This window comes from Heteronotia binoei, chromosome 10 (assembly GCF_032191835.1).
Source record: "Heteronotia binoei isolate CCM8104 ecotype False Entrance Well chromosome 10, APGP_CSIRO_Hbin_v1, whole genome shotgun sequence".
NCBI lineage: Eukaryota > Metazoa > Chordata > Lepidosauria > Squamata > Gekkonidae > Heteronotia > Heteronotia binoei.
Genome location: NC_083232.1, coordinates 14398964 through 14424136, shown reverse-complemented (window position 1 = coordinate 14424136; position 25173 = coordinate 14398964). Strand labels below are relative to the sequence as shown.

The window sequence follows — 25173 nt, the reverse complement described above, 5'->3', positions numbered from 1 at the left end:
CCTTGCAAGACAATCATGCAGCAAGAACTCCCGCATCGCCTGTGGATGGAGCACTTTTCCCAGCAGAATCTCCGGCCTCTGTTGTTTCCCACTTTGGCCATGCATTTTTTTTGTTTAAAAAGTTCTCTCTCTCTCTGGTCGTTTTCGCACTCACCTCCAGCCGGCGCGACCCCCCTCTTCACCGCGCAGGATCTGCGCGGATTTTCCACTAAATGCCGCGGAGCAGCCTTTTGCGCCGGAAACTCCCGTCGCAAAAGCCGCGCAAACGCCAAACTGCTTTTTGGCGATTTACGTTTGAGCGGCTTTTGCGATGGGAGTTTCCGGCGCAAAAGGCTGCTCCGCGGCATTTAGTGCGAAATACGCGCAGGTCCTGCACGGTGAAGAGGGGGGTCGCGCCGGCTGGAAGTGAGTGCGAAAACGACCTCTCTCTCTCTCATCCACAGCTTCCTGGTATGCAATGCAGCTATAACGATTACAGTATCTTGCCTTAGGGAGTTGCTTTTCAGGTTACTTAGGCAAAGGACTATGAGAAGCTACAGGAATCATCACAGATAATTAGGGTTGCCAAGTCCAATTCAAGAAATATCCGGGGACTTTGGGGATGGAGCCAGGAGACACTGGAGGCGGAGCCAGGAGCAAGGATGTGACAAGCATAATTGAACTCCAAGGGTAGTTCTGGCCATCACATTTAAAGGGGCAGCACACCTTTTTAAATGCCTTCCTTCCATAGGAAATAATGAAGGATGGGGCACCTTCTTTTGGGGCTCATAGAATTGGACCCCCTGGTCCAATCGTTTTGAAACTTGGGGGGTATTTTGGGGAGATGCACTAGATGCTAAACTGAAAATTGGTGCCTCTACCTCAAAAAATAGCCCCCGCAGAGCCCCTGATACCTCCAGATCAATTCCCCATTATACCCTATGAGAATCAATCTCCACATAGGGAATAATTAAGTGCTCAGCAGACGTTTCCCTCCCCCCCCCACCACCCGTTTCTGGTGACTCTGAAGCGAGGGATTGGCATCTCTACTCACAAGTTGCTGCCAACTTCTTCAAAGTAACACAGACACCCCATCCCAAGAGGAAGCCTTTCAATCGGGGACTGAAGCCTCCGAAGGTGGAAAGTCACATGGTGGCTGTGAGGGCGGGGCTCCCCCCCCCTGCCAGTTAACTGACTGAGGGCGGGAAGGAGCCTGGGAAAGTGGAAGAACCCCTGCTGGGTCCTGGGGATTGGCAAGCCTATAGATAATAATTCCCCTATGGTGGTGGCCAAATGGAGCACTCCCATTGGCTTAGGGGTGCACTCAATAAACCATTGGCTCGTCATGGCTCAGTCAGCGTCTCCGACCTCCCACCGACTGACTCCCCTGTCCCCTCCTACAGCAGGCCCAGGACTGTTGAAGAAACTGCAAAAACAGTCGTACCTCAGAGAAAGACACAACTCTGATGCTTCTGTGTCCTTTCTGTCAACTGGCCTCAGAAAGGACTGCCATTCTACCTCCTCCCCACCCATGATTCTTCTTCCTTATTTCCATCCATGGCCTCTTTCTGGGCTTTGAGCCACCACAGACACAGGGACACACACACACTCACCCCACTACCCTTACTGTCTTCCCAAAGATTGGGAAGACTTACAGAGTCTCAAAGCGGCTCACAACATGTGGGGGGGGGGGGTGGAGTAGCCAGCATCTGCATCAGCTGCAGGATGGATGGGGAGACAGTAAGGGTAGTGGGGTGAGTGAATGCCAAGGGTTGGGGGAGTAGTGGAATGCCAAGGGTGCAGGGAAGAGCTGGTTGGGGGTGGTTGGGTGGGAAGACAGCAAGGCTGGGGAGGCACTTGCCAAGAGCCTCTTTCTAGAGCTCATAAGAACAGAAGAGAAGCCATGTTGGATCAGGCCAATGGCCTATCCAGCCCAAAACTCTGCACACACAGTGGCCAAAAAAAATTTATATATATATATATATATATATATATATATATATATATATATATATATATACATATATATATATATATATATATATATATACACACACACACACACACACACACACACATATATATATACACTGTGGCTAATAGCCACTGATGGACCTCTGCTCCATATTTTTATCTAACCCTCTCTTGAAGCTGGCTATGCTTGTAGCCGCCACTACCTCCTGTGGCAGTGAATTCCACGGGTTAATCACTCTTTGGATAAAGAAGTACTTCCTTTTATCGGTTTTAACCTGACTGCTCAGCAATTTCATCGAATGCCCACGAGTTCTTGTATTGTGAGAAAGGGAGAAAAGGACTTCTTTCTCTACTTTCTCCATCCCATGCATTATCTTGTAAACGTCTATCATGTCACCCCGCAGGCGACGTTTCTCCAAGCTAAAGAGCCCCAAGCGTTTTAACCTTTCTTCATAGGGTTCTTCATATTTTCCCCCACAACGGGCCTTATTTCTTGTATTAGCATAAAGAAGCAGAAGTCACAAATGAGCTCAAATGCCACAACTGACAGGTAAGGTTAGTTTCACATTCTTCTTCTTTTTTTTTTTTTGTATTATTATTATTGGCTAGCCACTGTGGTGGTAGTGTAGGAGTCCCCACAGCTTCGCAGGTCCCCACAGGCAACATGATTCCTGCCAACACCTTTTCTAGCACCCATCAGGTGTTTTTAGAAAGTAGGCATGCCCAGGTAGAGCTTTTGCCTAGCAGGGCTTCTGATGGACCATTAGAAAACATGCCTGGCCGCACAGAGTTTTTACAAGTTGCTTGGGCAGCAGCAGTTGCCACAACACCAGGATCTTCACAGTGTTATTGAAAATTAGCTAGATTCGAGTCCAGAGGCACCTCAGAGTCCAAAATCTTGTGGGTGCTGCCGGACTCAAATCCAGCTGTTCTATGGCAGGCCAACATGACGGCGAGCTGTGTTTATACAACAAAATACATATTTTTAAACAAGATGCAGTATCCTATTAAAGAAAGCTTCTGCCTGAAATGTTGAAGAGTTATTATTAAAATTATGAACAACCTCACGCCCTGATATGTTATGGCTGGCCCCGCCTCTTGTAGCGGCCATTTTGTGGTGAGCACCGCCTCCTGTGGCAGCCATTTTGTAGTTGCACCCGCCACCCTGTGTCACCATGTCGGTTCAGGAAGGTTGGAGAACCCCATCCGGTTTCAAATAATTGCGGATTGGCTCAGCTGATACATCAACCATATTTTTTAAAAAAATCACAACCAATGTTCCCTCTAAGCTTGCAGAGTCTTGTGAGCAAAAATTCTACTTCGTGAGTTACTGATATTAAAGTTGTGAGCTACTGGCATTAAAGTTGTGAGCGACTGGGGTCATTCTTTCTGAGCTAAGACAAAAATGTGTGAGCTGGAGGCTAAAAATCTGTGAGCTAGCTCACACTAACTCAGCTTAGAGGGAACGCTGGTTACAACATTGCATACTTTATCAAACAGAGTTCTTCCCAGCTCAGCATGAAATAAAGTTTGTTATGATAGCTAAACTGACAAACAATGGCTTGCATTTCCCCTTCAAACCAGCACTGGTAATTAGGGTTGCCAATCCCCAGGTGGGGGCAGGGGATCCCCCAGTTTGGAGGCCCTCCCCCCGTTTCAGGGTCGTCAGAAAGTGGGGGGAGGGGAGGGAAATGTCTGCTGGGAACTCTATTATTCCCTAGGGAGATTTATTCCCATAGAAAATAATGAATTGATCCGCGGGTATCTGGGGCTCTGGGGAGGCTGTTTTTTTAGGTAGAGGCACCAAATTTTCAGTATAGCATCTAGTGCCTCTCCCCAAAGTACCCCCCAAGTTTCAAAAAGATTGGACCAGGGGGTCCAATTCTATGAGCCCCCAAAGAAGGTGCCCCTATCCTTCATTATTTCCTATGGAAGGAAGGCATTGAAAAGGTGTGCCGTCCCTTTAAATGTGATGGTCAGAACTCCCTTTGGAGTTCAATGATGCTTGTCACAGCCTTGATCTTGGCTCCACCCCTAATGTCTCCTGGCTCCACCCCCAAAGTCTCCTGGCTCCACCCCCAAAGTCCCCAGATATTTCTTAAATTGGACTTGGCAACCCTACTGGTAATTATGCTCTGAAATGGGTTTTGAGTATTGGATTGTGGGTGGGGGGGAAGGTAAAGGTAGTCCCCTGTACAAGCACCAAGTCGTTACCAACCATTCATGGATTCAGGACCCAGTTCCACTTAATCTTAGTCTGTGGTTTATCATGTGCGGGGCTCTTTTTCTAGCAGGAGCTCCTCTGCATATTAGGCCACGCTTCCTGATGTAGCCAATCATCCTGGAGCTTACAGCAGGCCCTGTACTAAGAGTCCTCAAAGCTCTTGGAGGATTGGCTACATCAGGGGGGCATGGCCTAATATGCAAAGCAGCTCCTGCTAGAAAAAGAGCCCTGATCACGTGACACAGTTTCCAGCCAGTTTCTACTCTCCATCTAGTTTCTACTCTTCCCCTGCCATCACTGTAGCATGAATTACTTCAATACCGCATGAAAATGTGGTGGTGCGGGGGGTGGTTACTATAAGGAAGCAGCAGAACCTTGTTTTTCAGCATCGACAGATTTCACCATTCATCACTGTTCTGGGAACAGATCTGCTGCCAATGGCAAGGGACCGCTCTCTGGAACTCTCAGATTCAATGAGAACCACCAGCCAAGCGGACATTGCAGAACTGGACTTTCCTGCCTCCTCCACCAGCTGTATCCCACTGAGCCCCTCCCAACACGGTCGCCAGACTTCGGGGCATCCCCAAGAAACAAACTAAACATAATGCTGGAGGAGGGAGTCGACACCCCCTCCCTCCAGTGTTAAAAAAAAAAAAAAACAGCTGTGGGATACAAGCCATTATATTTATATACTATGTACTTGTCTGTGGGTGTGAAATTTTTAAGTGCAATATATAGAACGTATATACTTATGCATCTGATTAAGTAGGCTCTAGCCCACGAGAGCTTATGTTGCAATAAATCTGTTAATCTTTAAAGAGCCAAAAAAAAAAAAAACCCTCTGTTGTTTCTGCTGAAGCAAATTAACCTAGTTATCCGTTATTATTAATGTTATTCTAAGGGCCATTTCTTTACCAGATGGATTTTTGTTTACTTATCAATCAGAATTAATCAAGAAGAAAAAGAAGAAGAAAAAGGAAGAAGAACAAGAACAAGAACAAGGAAGGAGAAGGAGAAGAAGAAGAAAGAAAGAAAAAGAAGAGGAGGAGGAATTGGTTTTATATCCCACCTTTCAGTACCCAAAGGAGTCTCTGAGTGGTTTGCAATCACGTTTTATTTCTCTTATCACAATAGTAAGGGTCTTCATAGAGGTGTAAATAAAAATGACAATGATTCTTTTTTAAAAAAGAAACGTGTAAACCTGTCATTACAAACCAGGGGTTGCTTTGTAGAAAAATAGGTGGTGGAGCTCATTAGCACAACTCATTAGCATATGCTGGCCCCCCACCAGCCAAAGTCAACCCGACACAAGAAAGGAGAGCCCCAGGCGAGCGAGACCTGCTAGAGATCCAGCCAGCCCAAGCAGGCCTTGCTCACCTGGGGTTCTGCTGGTCCACCCTGCCCCCTCACAGTCAAAAGGCCAGCAAGCCACTCACCACCCAAAATCACATAAGAAGTGGAGAAAGGGTGGTTTGGGCTGCTTCAGGGGGTAATGAGGCCTTCTGGGGGTATGGCAAAGCTCCTGGTGGCTGGCTGGTTGCCCGCTCTCCTAATCCAGGGATTGTTATGCAGCTGCACCTACTATTCATTTCATTTTTTGATTTCATTTTATTCGATTTATATCCTGCCCTCCCTACCGAGGCAGCTCAATGGACAAGGTAGGTAGGTGGAGGGGAAGAGGGCGGCCCGTCAGAAAGGTCCAGGAGCTGTGCTCCTGTGAGCTCCTGCTGAATTCAAGGCCTGTTAGAAACCAACCAAATGACATTCTAAGCAGTAAAAGCAAGATAAAGAAACCAAGCAAAAAAACATGGGAAGAAGAACAACAAAAACCCCAGCAGCAGCAACAACAACAAAAATTATTTAGGTTCCTTCAAATCCTCCAGAACAAACTGTGAAAAGTTTTCAAAATGTCAAGACTTCACTTGCCTGTCAGGTCTCCTGAGATAAGGAATTTGGTACGCTGGGCGCCATCCTCCAAAATTCCTGTAACCAACCGTCTCACCTCAGAAGGCTGAGGTAGGGTTGCCAATCTCCAGGTGGGGGCAGGGGATCCCCCGGTTTGGAGGCCCTCCCCCCCGCTTCAGAGTCAGCAGAAAGCGCGGGGGGAGGGGAGGGAAATGTCTGCTGGGAACTCTGTTATTCCCTATGGAGATTTATTCCCATAGAAAATCATGGAGAATTGATCTGTGGGTATCTGGGGCTCTGGGGGGGGGGCTGTTTTTTGAGGTAGAGGCACGAAATTTTCAGTTCACCATCTAGTGCCTCTCCCCAAAATATCCCCCTAGTTTCAAAACGATTGGACCAGGGGGTCCAATTCTATGAGCCCCAAAAGAAGGTGCCCCTATCCTTCATTATTTCCTATGGAAGGAAGCCATTGAAAAGGTGTGCCGTCCCTTTAAATGTGATGGCCAGAGCTCCCTTTGGAGTTCAATTACGCTTGTCACAGCCTTGATCTTGGCTCCACCCCTAATGTCTCCTGGCTCCACTCCCAAAGTCCCCAGATATTTCTTAAATTGGACTTGGCAACCCTAGGCTGAGGTAACAGAAGCAGGGAAGCCCTGGAAGGTCTTAGCCTGATGGAGTCTGCCTCTTACGGCTGTGGTGGCAGGTGCCATCAAGTCACAGCTGACTAACGGTAACCTCATTGGGCTTTCAAGACAAGAGCCATTCAGAGGTGGCTTGCCATTGCCTGACTCTAGAGAGCAACCCTGGACTTCCTTGGTGGTCTCCCATCCATTTCCTAGCCACGGTCGACTCTGCTTAGCTTCCGAGATCTGATGCGATCAGACCAGCCTGGGCTATCCAGTCAGGGATATGCATAGCTAAAGACCTGGTGTTACCTGGTGAAACTGAAGACATACTTCTTGGGGAAGGGCTGTGGCTCAGTGGTAGAGCATCGGCTTGCAATGCAGAAGGCCCCCGGTTCAGTCCCTGGCATCTCTAGTTAAAACAGGGGCGTTGAACTCATTTGTTACGAGGGCTGGATCTGGCATAAATGAGACCTTGTTGAGCCGGGCCATGTTGGGCTGGGCCAAGCCTTGTCGGGCTGGGCCATGTGTGTGCTTATTAAGATAAGCCAGCAGAAATACAAATTTTATAAAGAACACAGACAAACACAAATATATATATTTGAAAAAAAACTTAAAAACATGCTTAAAACGTTAGCACTCACTGGTCTTAAAGATGTTTTCTTTGTATTTCTCCAATGGGATCCAGGGAACTGGGCAAAGGAAGTGCTGGCTCTTTCCTTCCTTCCCCAGGGGACTGGGAGGGGGGGGGGGCCTCAGCCAATAGAGGGAAGAGAGGCTTGGCTCAGTAGCTCCACTGTGCAATTGAGAGAGTCTGGCAAAGCAAGCTATTCCTCCCCCCCTTCCTCCCCAAGGGAGGAGCCTCAGCCAATGGGGAAAATAGAGGTTTTGCTCTGTAGCTCCTGTTCAAGCCTTGCAAAGCAAGCTATTATGCAGAAGGAAGCAAGAGAGAGGGAGAAGGAAGCAGATGACAGGCAGTTGGCCTGGGGGCCTGATAGGAGCCCTCCGGGGGCCTGGTTCGGCCCCCAAACTGCATGTTCGACCCCCCTGAGTTAAAAGGACCAGGCGATGGGAAAAGACCTCCGTCTGAGACCCTGGTGACCTTCAGGTTCTGCACAGTTATCTCCAATGAACACTCCTTCTTCATTAGTAAGGTTATTTATTAAGTGATTAAGCAGTTACAGCCACATTGCTACTTTTTTGCTGAAACTAAGGCAGGAGGCCTCAGTTCCCACAGTTATAGGTTTGGGTCCGTCTGTTATACATTCAAAGCGCAAAGCGGCAACATTAGCCAATAGCTTCTCCCTCCACCCCCCCACAAGAATTCCCGGCCCCTTGCAACAGAGAAACAGAAACGTACATTCTCCAGGAACCAGATAACAGGCCTTGACTTTGCTCTCCCGTTCCCAGGGTAGAACTGGTTACGTTTAAGGTATAGACACAACAGGCAGAGACAGGCTGATAAGAGCTAAGCAGGACCCTGAGAGGTCACACAGAGTCATTTGTAAAGCAATTCAAACATGGCAAGAGGCACTCTTGACACTGGCAGCCTGAGTAGACAACACTGACCTGGATGGGGGAGGAGTTTATAGCAGGAACTCCATTGCCTATTAGGCCACATACCCCTGATGTAGCCATTATCCTCCTGGAGCTTACAGTCCAAGGTCAAAGTCCAGGAAGTCAAGTGGGAGCCAAGTCACCAATGCAGAATCACAAACCAGAATCAGAAGTTAATGTCCAAAAGCCAAAAGGTCAGGGTGCCCAGGAAATCAAGCAGGTCAGGAATCAGGAAGGAGCGTGGATGCAAGCCAGAGAACAGACTTGTTGCTTCCACAAGGTTGCCACGTCCTGGGTGGGAGCTATATGGGAGTCTCAATCAGCCTGCTCCCTGGGTGGCAGTGACTCTGCTAGAACTCAGGGCTGAGAGATCTGAAGCATCGGCGTGCCTCATGTCTTCGCTCTGAAAGTTCTTTCCGGAGCCTGCTTCGAACTCTTGAGATAGGAGGAGGAGAGCTCGGAGGAGATTGATCGTCAACAGCTGACACTGGTGCCTGGAGAGTGATTGATGGGCCAACTGCTGTTTGTTCAGCTGAGGAACTGGCTGGCAACTCTTCCAGGTCTGTTCACCCTTCCAGCTCCTCCTCGTCAGGGCTCATGACACTATCCTTCATTATTTCCAAAGGAGGGAAGGCATTTAAGGTGTGCGGCCCCTTTAAACATGATGGCCAGAACTCCCTCTGGAGTTCACTTATGCTTGTCACAACCTTGCTCCTGGCTCGCCCCCAATGTCTCCTGGCTCCACCCCCAAATTCCCCAGATATTTCTTGAATTGGACTTGGCAGCCCTAGCTCCAGGAGGATTGGCTACATCACGGGGGTGTGGCCTAATATGCAAAGGAGTTCCTGCTACAAACAAAGCCCTGAGTATAAGGCAGCTACATGTGAAGTCTGTTATCCTGGTTCTATATGAACACTAATCTAAAAAGCAGTTCTACAAATTTTGCTCATGGAACGGGAGTTCTGGCAAGGAAGGGATGCTACTGCCTCAGTCAAGCACATGGGAGCCTCCAAAGAAACGTTTGGTTTGGGATGCCTGATTTCATTTTTAAAAGCCCAGCCTTTGTGGGGTGGGAATGACTGATTGCTCCCGATCCCTCCACCCTATTGATCTGTTCTCCCTTCCTCTGAAACAGACAGCCTTGTTTGTCTGTTCCCATTCGCCTCGCATAAATCCAAGCTGACTCATAACTCCTAGACTGCACTTTATTACTAAGTGTCGCCTTAATATCTCCCATCAAGAGATATTTCCCATTGCCAGGTTGGCAGGCTCAAAATCCTCAGCTCCTTTCCTTGAAGCCGCAATGCCCACCTACACACAAAACCCAGAGACAGTGGCTTTTTTTTTTCCTGATCGGCAGAGATTTCTTCAAGCGCCGTAAAGTTGCCAAATGCAATTATAAAGATCTATAATTCATCGGCTTCGAGTCACTGGCGAACGTATACAGGCTGGATTTGTTCTCAGGAAAGAATGGTCTGGCATCCTACGTCAGGAAGGAAGGACCTGAATTATGAATGCCCCCCCTCCCCAAAAGACAATATTCAAAGGCAATCTACCAACACAAGCTTCTCAATCCAGACTTTGTATGAGCCAACTGTTTTGATTCACTGAGCCCTAACTCCTGATTTTATGTTACTTTCCATATTTTGTCTTGGGGGAGATTTCAAAGATATTATTATTATGCATACTTCCACTAAAATTCTTCAGCCCACCCTCTCCCTCCCTGCCTCACTAGAATTTAAAGGTGCTTTCACACTTGTTAAATCAGGGGTTTCAAACAGGCAGCACAAGAGCTGGATCAGGCCCCTGGAGGACTCCGATCAGGCCCACAAGCAACTCACTGTCATCTGCTTCCTTTTCTCTCTCTTGCTTTCTTCTGCATCACAGCTTGCTTTGCCAGGCTTGCTCAATCGCACAGGAGCTACAGAGCAAAGCCTCTATTTTCTCCATTGGCTCAGCCAGGATATGAAGCAACTTATGTACAAAAGCTCACAATGCCCAGCCATTTCACGTTTCCCCCTGGGTCTTAGGCTCAAAGCATCAGCCATGAGATTTCTGTAACGAATGTCACTCAATCAAAAAGTAGGTTTGCAACTTATAGATACACACCTGAACAACAGCTGAACAGCCTACTCAAGATTGCTACAGCGCAGACACTTTCTCCAGATTTTGATGCAATAATTCAGAGCAGGGGGGGGTCAGTTATCAGAGACTGTTAAATAAACAAAATATTGCAAGAGTGCTAATCTTTCAAGCATGTTTAAAGTTTTTTTTTAATTTAAAAAATGTGTTTGTGTCCTTTAGAAAGTTTATACATCTGCTACCCGGCATTATATTTTATGACACACATGGCCTGGACCGACAAGATCTCACTTATGTCACATCTGGCCCTCATAACAAATGAGCTTGACACCCCTGTGCTAAGTAATGCCATTTCAATCCACTTCAGTGACAGTTTGCAAGTGGATTTGGCCAGTGCTCACAGTAAAATCCAGTTAAGCGCACTGAAAGTGGATTGAAAGTGCATTATTTAGTGTGCACAGGGGTGGAATTCTAGCAGGAGCTCCTTCGCATATTAGGCCACACACCCCTGATGTAGCCATTCCTCCAAGAGCTTACAAAAAAGGAGGATTGGCTACATCAGGGGTGTGTGGCCTAATAGGCAAAGGAGGTCCTGCTAGAATTCCTTACAGGGCTCTTCGTACAGGGCCTGCTGTAAGCTCCAGGAGGATTGGCTACATCAGGGGTGTGTGGCCTAATAGGCAAAGGAGGTCCTGCTAGAATTCCTTACAGGGCTCTTTGTACAGGGCCTGCTGTAAGCTCCAGGAGGATTGGCTACATCAGGGGTGTGTGGCCTAATATGCAAAGGAGCTCCTGCTAGAATTCCACCCCTGAGTGTGCATGAAAAATGTTGTCTCTAAGGGCACGAGTGCCCCGACCTGGCTGGCCCAGTCTAGCCCAGTGTCCTCCGTTCTCAGAAGCAGCGTTCCCTCTAAGCTGAGTTAGCGTGAGCCAGCTCACAGATTTTTAGCCTCCAGCTCACACATGTTTGCCTTAGGTCAGGAAGGATGACCCCAGAGCACAATCATTTATGCAGCAGCTCACAGCTTTAATGCCAGTAGCTCACAACTTTAATACCAGGTAGAATTTTTGTTCACAAGACTCTGCAGCTTAAAGGGACACCTTGCTCGGAAGCTAAGCAAGATTGTCCCCGTTAGTATTGGGATGGGAGACGGCCAAAGAAGTTCAGAGTACTGATGCCGCGGAAGGCAACGGCCAACCACCTCTATTCGTCTCTTGCCTACAGGGTCGCCATAAGTCATCTATGACTCCCAGTCATTTTCTGCCGCCTAGCCTCCATCTGCACTTGTACCATTGCCTGCGTTAGGCCAGCGGCTAGGCATTTTGAAAACGATGAACGGCCGCCTGACAAGATGGGGTTAGCTCAGGCGATTCAGATCAGGGTACCAAAACTCATCCTAGATATGAGTTCACTTCCCTCTTCGCAGCAACAAGGGTGGGGGGAGGGGATCCCCCGATTTGGAGGCTCTCCCCCTGCTTGAGGGTCATCAGAAAGCGAGGGAGGGGGGGAGGGAAATGTCTGCTGGGCACTCCATTATTCTCTATGGAGACAAATTCCCATAAGGTATATTGGAGAATCAATCACTGGGTATCTGGGACTCGGGGGGCTGTTTTTTGAGGCAAAGGCACCAAATTTTCAGCATAGCATCCAGTGCCTCTCCTCAAAACACCCTCCAAAAGAAGGTGCCCGTACCCTTCATTATTTCCCATGGAGGGAAGGCATTTAAAAGGTATGCTGTCCAGCGGCGTCACTAGGGCGGGGCCATCGGCCCTCCCCCAGAGCATTCTCATTGGCCCCAGTTTGCAGAAGGCCGGGCCGAGGAGCGAATGTCAAAGGTGCAAACGTAAAGCGTGCTCTTGTCTCTTAACAAACATCGTACCCCTATTTAGGATTTAAGTAGCGTTATGCATTTGCATTCTTTTTTTTTTAGAACAGTTTTCAATATATATCGTAACCCACCCGCAGTCTTCTCGATACGCTAGGGGGGGATTATTGAATCTAAATGCAATATCATATTTTCAGGGGGGAGATGCCGCTAACAACTTTGCATGCTGCTTTCTCCGGAGACGCCGCTAACAACTTTGCACGCTGTTTTCTCTTCCCCCCCCCCACTCCCTCCTTGCTCCCGCTCCCTGCGAGGACTCACACCGGCTCTGTGTTGGGGAGCGCCAGCTCCCGCAGGCTGCTGCTGCTGCACGAACAGTGCACGGAGAGAAAGGAAGCGGATCAGCTCCACACCGGTCCCAAAGGCGAAAAAGAACCAGCAACAAGAAGGGCAGAGGGGGTGACGCAGCCCTCCAAAAGGGGTGATGCCCAATGGGGAGGGGGGGTGACTTGAATAAGTTACACCCCAGGGTGCAACCCACCCTAGTGACGCCTCTGATGCCGTCCCTTTAAATGTGATGGCCAGAATGTTCTTTGGAGTTCAATTATGCTTGTCACAACCTTGCTCCTGGCTCCACCTCCAAAGTCTCTTGGCCCCACCCCAAAGTCCCCAGATAGTTCTTGACTTGGACCTGGCAACCGTAGTTCACAAACTGCCCGCAGATCTTCCCGTAACAGCGACTGTCTTATTGACAGACTTTCTGTCTCCTAACAATTAGTTGTCTAATTCCAACTTGATTCCGCCCCCCCCCCCCTATCTGTCAGATGGCAAAAATGAAAGGTAGGTATATTAGCACGGCAGAGTACAGCGGTTTGCAACAATTAGGATTCAACTGTTACCAAATTCTGTTAAGAATGGCAAACAATACTATTTTATGTTAAATGATAAATGAGGTTCTTCAATGTCTTTTAGGGAATGGAATAAGTTTTGATTTGGTAGCAAAGCGAGTATTGCTTACAGTTAGGGTTGCCAGCCTCCAGGTGGTGACCTGGTGATCTGGAATTACCACAGATCTCCAGAGAACAGAGATCAGTTCCCTTGGGGAAAGTGGCTCTTTTGGAGGGTGGACTCTACGGAATTATACCCCTTTGAAGTCCCTTCGCTCTCCAAAGCCTTGCCTTCCTTAAGCTGCACCCCACAAATCCTCAGGTATTTCCAGGGCTTTTTTTGTAGCAGGAGCTCCTTTGCATATTAGACCACACACCCCTGATGTAGCCGAGAAGAAGATGAAGAAGATCTTGGATTTATATCCCGCCCTCCACTCCGAAGAGTCTCAGAGCGGCTCACAATCTCCTTTCCCTTCCTCCCCCACAACAGACACCCTGTGAGGTAGATGAAGATATTGGATTTATAGCCCGCCCTCCACTCCGAAGAGTCTCAGAGCGGCTCACAATCTCCTTTCCCTTCCTCCCCCACAACAGACACCCTGTGAGGTAGATGAAGATATTGGATGTATAGCCCGCCCTCCACTTCGAAGAGTCTCAGAGCGGCTCACAATCTCCTTTCCCTTCCTCCCCCACAACAGACACCCTGTGAGGTAGATGAAGATATTGGATTTATAGCCCGCCCTCCACTCCGAAGAGTCTCAGAGCGGCTCACAATCTCCTTTCCCTTCCTCCCCCACAACAGACACCCTGTGAGGTAGATGAAGATATTGGATTTATATCCCGCCCTCCACTCCGAAGAGTCTCAGAGCGGCTCACAATCTCCTTTCCCTTCCTCCCCCACAACAGACACCCTGTGAGGTAGAAGAAAATATTGGATTTATATCCCGCCCTCCACTCCGAAGAGTCTCAGAGCGGCTCACAATCTCCTTTCCCTTCCTCCCCCACAACAGACACCCTGTGAGGTAGATGAAGATATTGGATTTATAGCCCGCCCTCCACTCCGAAGAGTCTCAGAGCGGCTCATAATCTCCTTTCCCTTCCTCCCCCACAACAGACACCCTGTGAGGTAGATGAAGATCTTGGATTTATATCCCGCCCTCCACTCCAAAGTGTCTCAGAGCGGCTCACAATCTCCTTTACCTTCCTCCCCCACAACAGACACCCTGTGAGGTAGAACAAGATATTGGATTTATATCCCGCCCTCCACTCCGAAGAGTCTCAGAGCGGCTCACAATCTCCTTTACCTTTCTCCCCCACAACAGACACCGTGAGGTAGAAGAAGATATTGGATTTATATCCCGCCCTCCACTCCGAAGAGTCTCAGAGCGGCTCACAATCTCCTTTACCTTTCTCCCCCACAACAGACACCGTGAGGTAGAAGAAGATATTGGATTTATATCCCGCCCTCCACTCCGAAGAGTCTCAGAGCGGCTCACAATCTCCTTTCCCTTCCTCCCCCACAACAGACACCCTGTGAGGTAGAAGAAGATATTGGATTTATAGCCCGCCCTCCACTCCGAAGAGTCTCAGAGCGGCTCACAATCTCCTTTACCTTCCTCCCCCACAACAGACACCCTGTGAGGTAGAAGAAGATATTGGATTTATATCCCGCCCTCCACTCCGAAGAGTCTCAGAGCGGCTCACAATCTCCTTTCCCTTCCTCCCCCACAACAGACACCCTGTGAGGTAGATGAAGATATTGGATTTATATCCCGCCCTCCACTCCGAAGAGTCTCAGAGGGGCTCACAATCTCCTTTACCTTCCTCCTCACAACAGACACCCTGTGAGGTAGAAGAAGATATTGGATTTACATCCCGCCCTCCACTCCGAAGAGTCTCAGAGCGGCTCACAATCTCCTTTCCCTTCCTCCCCTACAACAGACACCCTGTGAGGTGGGTGGGGCTGGAGAGGGCTCTCACAGCAGCTGCCCTTTGAAGGACAACCTCTGCCAGAGCTATGACTGACCCAAGGCCATGCTAGCAGCTGCAAGTGGAGGAGTGGGGAATCAAACCCGGTTCTCCCAGATAAGAGTCCGCTCCCTGTACGAAGAGCCCTGTAAACTGTTGAAGGATTGGTTACATCAGGGAGGTGTGGCCTAATATGCAAAGGAGTTCCTGCTACCAAAAAAGCCCTGAGTATTTCCCTACCTAGAACTGGCAACCCTGCATACAATTCTCTAGATTTCTGCCCCCTCTGTGGTTTTTTAAAAAATTATCTGGAAATTTTATACCTTCAGTCTGCATCCGATGATATATCTGAACATGTTGTTGGGTTCCGGGTTATATGTTTTGTGGTTAAAACTAGTGTGTTATATAAAATGTCCCAGGGCAGTTGGTGCCCTCCAGAGCCAACGTGCCTCTCTCTTTGCATTTCCTGAGAATTACAACCAATATACCGCTCCCTAATGAACAGTGACAGGCTTTCACTTAATCTAGTTCTCCTCTGATCGAATTCAGCGTCCCTAATCCTCATTTTACCTGTATTCGCAACATCAATCTTGGAGAAAATGAAATGTGGAATCTTATTATGCAGCATGATCAATACCCCTCAAATGACGTTAAGTCGTTCGCCCTCCACATAATACTTACAAAATGATTAAATTTCCCGCGCAGCCATTCATATTTAGCCCACGCATTCTATGCATAGTAGAATCACAATGACACAATAACAGCCAATCACAAACATTTGGAAAATGCATAATGTAAAGATGCCAGCCTCCAGGTGGGACCTGGGGATCCCCCAGAACTACAGCTCATCTCCAGACTACAGAGATCTATTTCCTTGGAGAAAATGGTGCTTTGGAGTGTAGGCTCCATGGCACTGTACCCCACAGAGGTCGTTGTCTTCCCCAAGTGAAAATCCCTAAATCTATAGAGCAGGGGTGACCAAACTTGCTTAACGTAAGAGCCAGACATAATAAATGTCATGTTTGAGAGCCGCAAGACATGAGCATCAGATGATTGAGAGAAGGAAGGAAGGAAGGAAGGAAGGAAGGAAGGAAGGAAGGAAGGAAGGAAGGAAGGAAGGAAGGAAGGAAGGAAGGAAGGAAGGAAGGAAGGAAGGAAGGAAGGAAGGAAGGAAGGAAGGAAAACAGATGAGGAAGTGAGGTGGGAGGGAGATGTGGAAAGAAAGCAACTTTGCTCTTTAGCTCCTGTTTGATTGAGCAAGCCTTGCAACGCAAGCTGTCATGCAGAAGGAAGCAAGAGAGAGGGAGAAAGAAGCAGATGACAGCCAGTTGCTCCGGGGCCTGATAGGAGCTCTCCAGGGGCCTGATTTGGCCTCCAGACTGTACGTTTGACACCCGTAGCTTAAAGCATCAGAAGTACAAAACAGAATGGGAGAGGTCAAAGACAGAAGAGATACCTTATGTCACTGATCTTGATTTTCTTTCTTGGGGAAAATGAGCAGGTGACTGGAGGAGTAACCACACTTACCCCTTAGCACCTATTGCTTTCAGAATAAGTTCTAAGCATTTTAGTACCCACCCACTCTGTGTGGCACCACCCACCAAAGCCAACTCATACTGACAAGCAGACATGTGGGTGGCCTCTTTAATTAAAGTCAACTGTGAGGAGGCTGCTCTGCCCAACACTCGCATGGAACCTTCTGTTTCTCTAATGACCACAAGTGCTCATTCGCAGTGTTGCAAAAGCACCCTACCTCCAAAAAATGAGCATTCCTACAGGTTCTTAATTCCAAAGAGTTTCTGCAGTGGGATCAAATTTTTAGGTGGATGTGCATATGCAGAAGTCCTTAATTTAGGGTTGCCGATTGCCAGTTGGGGCAAGAGATGACCCTAGGTTATCTAAGGTTTTCTGATAACCAGCCTCCAAAAAAGATTAACTCTTAAATATTCATACAAAATGACTTTTATAGCATTCTAAACATTCTCACAAACATTGATCATAAACATACCCTGATAAACAGAACACCTAATGTGAACATAAAGGAAGGAAAGGAAAGGTCCCCTTTGGAAGCACCAGTCGTTTCCAACTCTGGGGTGACGTTGCTTTCACAACATTTTCACGGCAGACTTTTTACGGGGTGGTTTGCCACTGCCTTCCCCAGTCATCTACCCTTTCCCCCCAGCAAGCTGGGGACTCATTTTACTGACCTCGGAAGGTTGGAAGGCTGAGTCAACCTCGAGCCAGCTACCTGAAAACCCAGCTTCCACTGGGGATCGAACTCAGGTCGTGAGAAGAGTTTAGGACTGCAGCACTGCAGCTTTAACACTCTGCACCACGGGGCTCTTATAAAGGAAGGACACAGTCTCAAAAAGATCATGATATACAGTCCCACATAGATGACAAATCGTCCTTCCACATACAAAGGGAATCCTCGGTCCATTTGCTCCTGAGGAGACCCCATAATATTTCTGGATGATTCCGCTTCCAAATTTATAAAATGTCCACAGCCAAACACAGTGACGAGGTTGTACTTTGTGTTGCCTCGTTTCACCAGAAGCTTGGACCAGCTTTCCACAATTTTATCAGAGCACGGCAAGATTCTAGCTCTTCTCTAACAAATAAGTTACACTTCTCAAAAAGGCAAGACAGTTGCATGGGGGCTTGGAGGAAATCAAACCTAGTTCTCCCAGATAACAGTCCACACACTTGACCACTACACCAAACTGGCTTCTGGGTATCTCAAGGCCCAGAAACCACAAGGTCTTTGTGGGGTCTTTATTCCTCCACTTGCACCTGCTAGAGTGGCCTTGGGTCAGCCATAGCTCTGGCAGAGGTTGTCCTTGAAAGGGCAGCTGCTGTGAGAGTCTTTTCCAGCCCCACCCACCTCACAGGGTGTCTGTTGTGGGGAAGGAAGGGAAAGGAGATTGTGAGCTGCTCTGAGACTCTTCAGAGTGGAGGGCGGGATATAAATCCAATATCTTCATCTACCTCTTCTTCTTTATCTCTGCAGGATTAGTCACCATAAATCTCCCCATCCTCTGAAGAGGACTTGTCAGGTCCAACCTTAACAGAGAGTTACCTCCAAGGCAGGTTCTAGGTTTGGGGATGCCCTGGGCAAACAGTGCCCCCCTCTGTGTTTGTGCATCCTTCTCCCCCTAACAAGCACCCCCCATCACCATTCCTTGGTTGCCTGCACACCCTTTCCCCAATAGCACTGCCTACCAGGTCATTGAGAGCACTGCTGCCATGGCACCTGGAGTGTCTCCACTGCACACCACCCACATGACTGTTCTCAATGACACTGGGCAGCTGGGAGCATAGATGGTGAAGCGCTTCAAGCAAACAGAGGGGGAAGGACATGAGGACAAGTGGTGGAGGAGTGTGGGGAAGGGGCAGTGGGCCCCACCAGAAGCCCCCAGCTCTGGCCGTTGCCCCACCTCAGATGCTCCTGACTAGGGTTGCCAGGTCCAATTCAAGAAATATCTGGGGACTTTGGGGGTGGAGCCAGGAGACATTGGGGGTGGAGCCAGGAGCAAGGTTGTGTAGGGTTGCCAAGTCCAATTTAAGAAATATCTGGGAACTTTGGGGGTGGAGCCAGGAGACTTTGGGGGTGGAGCCAGGAGACATTAGGGGTGGAGCCAAGATCAAGGCTGTGACAAGCATAATTGAACTCCAAAGGGAGTTATGGTCATCACATTTAAAGGGACGGCACACATCCAGTAACCAAGATGGTGGCAGTCAAGGAGCTTGGTGCTAATGCTCCTTGAATAACACCTTCTGCCGCCTCTGCTATGCACTAAAAACTTCCTGCTGCTGCCTACGTCTGTTGCTGCTGTTGGGGAAGGCGAATATTGACTGAGAGCTTTCTACCTCGCCTTTTCCTGAGAAAAAACAAGCGGTTACCTGCGGGGGCTGGTCGGAGCGGGGCGGCGCAGTCGGCTCGGGCGTGGCCTGCTGGGCGGCGCTGTGGGCCGACTTGTGTTGGGGGTGTGGACCGGCCGCAGACTGACCGCGGGAGGTGTCGGGTGGCGTCGGGAGGCGTCGGGTGCTGGGGCGACTGTGGCCGCCGGCTGGGGTGCGGCGGAGCCGGGCCTGGCTGGCCGCGGGGGGCGTCGGGTGCTGGGGCGGCTGTGGGGGGAGGCAAGCGCGGCCAGTACTGAAGTTCAGAGCAGGGTGCCCAGTCAACTCAGCAGGTAGTTTTTCGCCGCAGGTAGCCTGCAGTTGTGCTGGAGGCCACTTGAAACGGGGGGAGAGGGGTAGGGTCTTAAGAGACAGACTGGCCCCTCTTCCCCCGTTTCAAGTGGCCTCCAGCACAACTGCAGGCTACCTGTGGCGAAAAAGTTTCAGGAAGGCAGACGCGTTGCCTTCGCACGCTGCTTTCTCTCCCCCCCCCCCACTCCCCGCGAGGACTCGCACCGGCTCTGTGTTGGGGAGCGCCAGCTCCCGCAGGCTGCTGCACGAACAGCGAAGAGAAAGGAAGCGGATCAGCTCCACACCGGTCCCAAAGGCGAAAAGGAAACTGAGGAGGGCCGGAACCAGCAACAAGAAGGGCAGAAACGACATGGTGGGGGGTGGGGGGGAAGGTGCTTCTCCCGCCGTCTAGAGGAACCGCCCAGTCGGGGGAGGGGCTTTCCTCTTCTCCGCTTCACCGTAGCTACAGTGAAGCAGAGAAAAGGCAGCAGAAGCGCAACGGCATCGCTCGCTCCGCGAGTCTGGGTCCTCCAAGATGGGCGCCGTTTCCCCCCCCTTCCCCCGCTTCCATTTTTGGGGGGAGCGGGGGAAGAGGCTGGAAAACCTGGGGTCCCCCGCCAGGGCGGGAGGGTTGGGAAGCCTAAGGTTGTGACAAGCATAACTGAACTCCAAAGGGTGTTCCGGCCATCACATTTCAAGGAACCGCACACCTTTTAAATGACTACCCTCCATTGGAAATAATGACGGACAGGGGGACTTACTTTGGGGGCTGCTAGAATTGGAGCCCCTAGTTCAATCTTTCTGAAACTTGGCGAGTATTCTGGGGAGAGGCACTGGATGCTATGCTGAAAATTTGGTGCCTCGATCTCAAAAACAGCCCCCCGAGAGCCCCAGACACCTGCAGATAATTTCTTCATGATACCCTAAGGCAGAGGTGGCCAACGGAAGCTCTCCAGATGTTTTTTTTGCCTACAACTCCCATCAACCCCTGCCCTAAGGGAATCTGTCTCCACAGGGAATAGTTGAGTGCTTAGCAGACATTTCCCTCCCCACTCCCGCTTTTTGAAGACCTTGAAGCGGGGGGAGGGCCCCCAAACCAGGGGATCCCCTGCCCCCACCTGGGGATTGGCAAGCCTCCTGCTGACTCCAGCCCTGCCTCTGTCCTTTCACTGCTGCTGCTCCAAGATCCTTCCTGCCCAGGCTGGATTTCAGGCAGAATGCAACAGTCCTTCGTCTGCTAATTTGATTTCTCTGTCCCTCCGCAAGACGCCTGCCCAGGCATGCATCTTCTCATGTCGTGTTTATTTGTTTGGTTGCCCTGTTGAAGCTGGGACTCATCCAGTCTGGAACGATGCATTGTCACCACTCAGGAAGCCTCTAGAGAAGCAGCCTAACGTTTCTGGGGGCAGCAAAAATGTTTGAAGTTTTACATTCTTGCTGGAACAATAACACCCACTTTCACTCGCTTCGAGAGCCAGTTTGGTGCAATGGTGTAAGTGCGTGGACTCTTATCTGGGAGAACTGGGTTTGGCTCCCCACTCCTCCACTTGTAGCTGCTGGAGTGGCCTTGAGTCGGCCATAGCTCTCGCAGAGCTGTCCTTGAAAGGGCTGCTTCTGGGAGAGCTCTCTCAGTCCCACCCACCTCATAGGGTATCTGTTGTGAGGTGGGGGGGAGGTAAAGGAGATTGTGACCGCTCTGAGATTCAGAGTATAGGGCAGGATACAAATCCAATATCTTCATCTGCTTGGTAAGAGCATCTGCTTGGTAAGCAGAAGGTCCCAGGTTCAATCCCCGGCATCTCCAGCTAAAAAGGGTCCAGGCAAATAGGCGTGAAAAACCTCAGCTGGAGACCCTGGAGAGCCACTGACAGTCGAGTAGACAATACTGACTTTGATGGGCCGAGGTCTGATTCAGTATAAGGCAGCTTCATATGTTTGGGGAGGGGCAGCGGCTCAGTAGTAGAGCATCTGCTTGGTAAGCAGAAGGTCCCAGGTTCAATCCCCGGCATCTCCAACTAAAAAGGGTCCAGGCAAATAGGCGTGAAAAACCTCAGCTGGAGACCCTGGAGAGCCGCTGCCAGTCTGAGTAGACAATACTGACTTTGATGGGCCAAGGGACTGATTCAGTATAAGGCAGCTTCATATGTTCAAATGTTTGGGGAGGGGCAGCGGCTCAGTGGTAGAGCATCTGCTGGGTAAGCAGAAGGTCCCAGGTTCAATCCCCGGCATCTCCAACTAAAAAGGGTCCAGGCAAGTAGGTGTGAAAAACCTCAGCTGGAGACCCTGAAGAGCCGCTGCCAGTCTGTGTAGACAATACTGACTTCGATGGGCCGAGGGTCTGATTCAGTAGAAGGCAGCTTCAAATGTTCATCTATCTTCTTTTCGGTACTTAAAATAATTAGAACCATTTCCCCCCATTAAATCATACCAGATGTACAGATAGTGGACACAATGAAAGCAGCCTGGACCATGGGATTCTGCCGCTCAAGGCAGAACCCCAAGGCGCGCTCTCCCCCAGTTCATTTTTTGCACACACAGCCTGATGGCATCACCTGACCTCTTAAAGCCAGAAAGAAAACGGTCAGCACTGCCCAGGGTTGCCAGGTCCAATTCAAGAAATATCTGGGGACTTTGGGGGTGGAGCCAGGAGACTTTGGGGGTGGAGACAGGAGATGTTGGGGGTGGAGCCAGGAACAGGGGTGTGACAAGCATCATTGAACTCCAAGGGAGTTCTGGCCATCGCATTTAAAGGGACAGCACACCTTTTTAAATGTCTTTCTTCCATAGGAAATAATGAAGGATAGGGGCACCTTCTTTTGGAGCTCATAGAATTGGACCCCCTGATCCAATCGTTTTGAAACTTGTGGGGTACTTTGGAGAGAGGCACTAGATACTATATAGAAAATTTGGTGCCCCTACCTCAAAAAACAGCTCCCCCAGAGCCCCCGAAACCTCCAGATCAATTCCCCGTTATACCCTATGAGAATCGATCTCCGCATAGGGAATAATGAAGTGCTCCGCAGACGTTTTTCTCCCCACCCCTTTCTGGTGACTCCGAAGCGAGGGACTGGCCTCTCTGCTCACGAGTCGCTGCCAGCTTCTTCAAAGTAACACAGACACCCCATCCCAAGAGGAAGCCTTTCAATCGGAGACTGAAGCCTCCGGAGGTGGAAAGTCACATGGTTGTTGTGGGGGCGGGGCTTCCCCCTGCCGGCCAGCTGACTGGGGGCGGGAAGGAGCCTGGGAAAGCGGGAGAATCCCCGCTGGGACCTGGGGATTGGCAAGCCTAGCACTGCCCCTCCGCAGCGGTTGCCGAGTTCAGCAAGCGCTGCAGACGAGAAGCGAGGCTGGGGGCGACGCGAGCGGGGAGGGGGCGGCCACCTCCGCCGCTGCTGGGAGCTGGCACCCGAGGCATTTGTCTAGTTTGCCTACTCCCACGCGCCGGGCCTGAATAAAAGCAGACTTAAGGGAAATGATATTGCACCTGCAGGAAGATTTTGGGCTACACACTAGGCTTTCTGAAGCTCTAACAACCAGGTCAGCGGATATACAGTTCCTAAATAACATGTGCTAGTACCCAACATATTGCTGCCCGAAGGGCCACAGGATTTTCCTGCATCTCCCTCTCTACCCCTTAAAATCCGGGGTCCCCCATCTGGTGTCTGTGGGTGCCATGGCACCAGCCAACACCTTTTGCGGTAAATGGTTATGACTATGAGTTGCATTTGAAGAGCTTGGAATAGTTAACTTGCCCAGTCCGATCCCTCGTTTCCCATGAATAACAGAGCCGTAGCAAAAGATAAAGGAATGTTTCTTTCTCCAGTCTGCCAAGCGCTACAGCACGGCTAAACGGCAACCGCCAAGTTTAGCAGATGCAGTCTGACAATGGGTGATCTTCCACAGTGATTATTAACCTTTCCTCCAGTACCAGCTCCCGAAAGTTCACAACATGAGTACCAAGCCACAAGAAAAATTAGGACACCCCCTCCCCCCGTGGCGCAGAGTATTTAAGCTGCAGTACTGCAGTCCTAAGCTCTGCTCACGACCTGAGTTCGATCCCCGGCGGTACCTGGGTTTTCAGGTAGCCGGCTCGAGGTTGACTCAGCCTTCCATCCTTCCTAGGTCGGTAAAATGAGTCCCCAGCTTGCTGGGGAGGAAGTCTAGATAACTGGCGAAGGCAATGTCAAACCACCCTGTAAAAAGTCTGCCGTGAAAACGTGATAGCAATGTCACCCCAGAGTCGGAAACGACTGGTGCTTGCACAGGGGACCTTTCCTTTCCTTCCTCCCCCCACAAACAGGGCAAGTTTAATTAGACGGTAGCATATGTGTGCCGGAGTCCTGTTGATAGTGGGATAGAAACATTTTAAATCAATCTGTGCAGAAAAGGGAGAAACGGGATTTCCTTTAAAAATGCTTGGGTTTTTTTTTTGTTGTTTTTTTAAATCTGAACCTGATTGGCATTTTGGGGGAATCCAGTTTCTCCCTGGCATGTGAGCTATTGCAAAGCCGCCTGTGTTGTTTTTATTCTTGGGAGCTCATCACCCATCTCATGGACTAGGGCTACCAGTTCCTGATTGGGAAATATTTGGAGATTTGAGGGATAAAGCCTCAACAGGGGATTGGATAAACGTATGGTGCAGAGGTCCCTCAGTGGCAATTAGCCACAGCATATTGTTGGAACTCTCTCTGTCTATATTATTGGTGTTTGGGGGAGGGGGCAATAGTGTGAGGGCTTCTAGTGCCCTGGCCCCACTGGTGGACCTCCTGATGGCACCTGGGTTTTTTGGCCACTGTGTGACACAGAGTGTTGCACTGGATGGGCCATTGGCCTGATCCAACACGGCTTCTATTAGGTTCTTATGTCTGAGGCAGTGATGCTCTGTATTCTTGGTGCTTGGGGCGGGGCGGGGGGGGGGCAACAGCGGGAGGGCTTCTAGTGCCCTGGCCCCACTGATGGACCTCCTAATGGCACCTGAGTTTTCTGGCCACTGTGGGACACAGAGTGTTGGACTGGATGGGCCATTGGCCTGATCCAACATGACTTCTCTTATGTTCTTATGTGACCCAGAGTGTTGGATTGGATGGGCCATTGGCCTGATCCAACATGGCTTCTCTTATGTTCTTATGTGACACAGAGTGTTGCACTGGATGAGCCATTGGCCTGATCCAACACGGCTTCTATTAGGTTCTTATGTCTGAGGCAGTGATGCTCTGTATTCTTGGTGCTTGGGGGGGGGGGCAACAGCGGGAGGGCTTCTAGTGCCCTGGCCCCACTGGTGGACCTCCTGATGGCACCTGGGTTTTTTGGCCACTGTGTGAAACTGGAAGAAAGCAGCTTTAGTCGTCATGTCTTCCACCTTTCCCCCCAAAAAAACAAATTAAAATAACACTTGCCTTTTATACCATTGTTGCAGCTTCAGGGATTTCTCAGAAGAAACCTCATGATCTTCTATTGGGACAGTCTCGTGTGTTTTAAATTCTCCCATATTCACGTATTCAGGCACACTACATGAACCAACACGGAAAGGAGAGGTGTTTTACCTTTATCATTGAGAAAGTCATCCAGGGTTTGCCAGGTCTTGTGGTCTGAAGCAAAGGTGCCGTTGGTGGTGTTAAACTCGATGTAGTTCCTGATGCATTTGTTTCTCAAGTTTCCCATGAAAAGCTGAAGGCCGATGAGGGCAAAAACACTCAAGCAGAAAACTGTCAAGATCATCACGTCCGCGAGTTTCTTAACGGACTGAATGAGGGCTCCCACAATGGTCTTCAGACCTAGAAAGACAAAAGGTCAGGAGATCATAGACTGGGATACAAAAGGTCGCTAGCCAGCAGCATCAAATGAATCCAAAACCTCAGTCCCAGAGGCAGCGCCTAAAACTCTTCATCCCACCCCACCAAAGTCCCAGTTGCTAATACATGGCACAGGCAGAATTTCTGCAAGAATTTGCCTCAACT

General features: G+C 49.6%; 1 protein-coding gene across 1 annotated transcript in view; it reads right to left on the bottom strand.

The window, feature by feature from the left end:
- The window catches only part of LOC132578151 (sodium channel protein type 5 subunit alpha-like), a 431998-nt gene that overhangs the window by 319214 nt on the left and 87611 nt on the right, over positions 1 to 25173 (bottom strand). Inside the window, 1 exon segment of the mRNA XM_060248007.1 lies at positions 24760 to 24990. Within this exon segment, the coding sequence (XP_060103990.1) occupies positions 24760 to 24990 (231 nt within the window).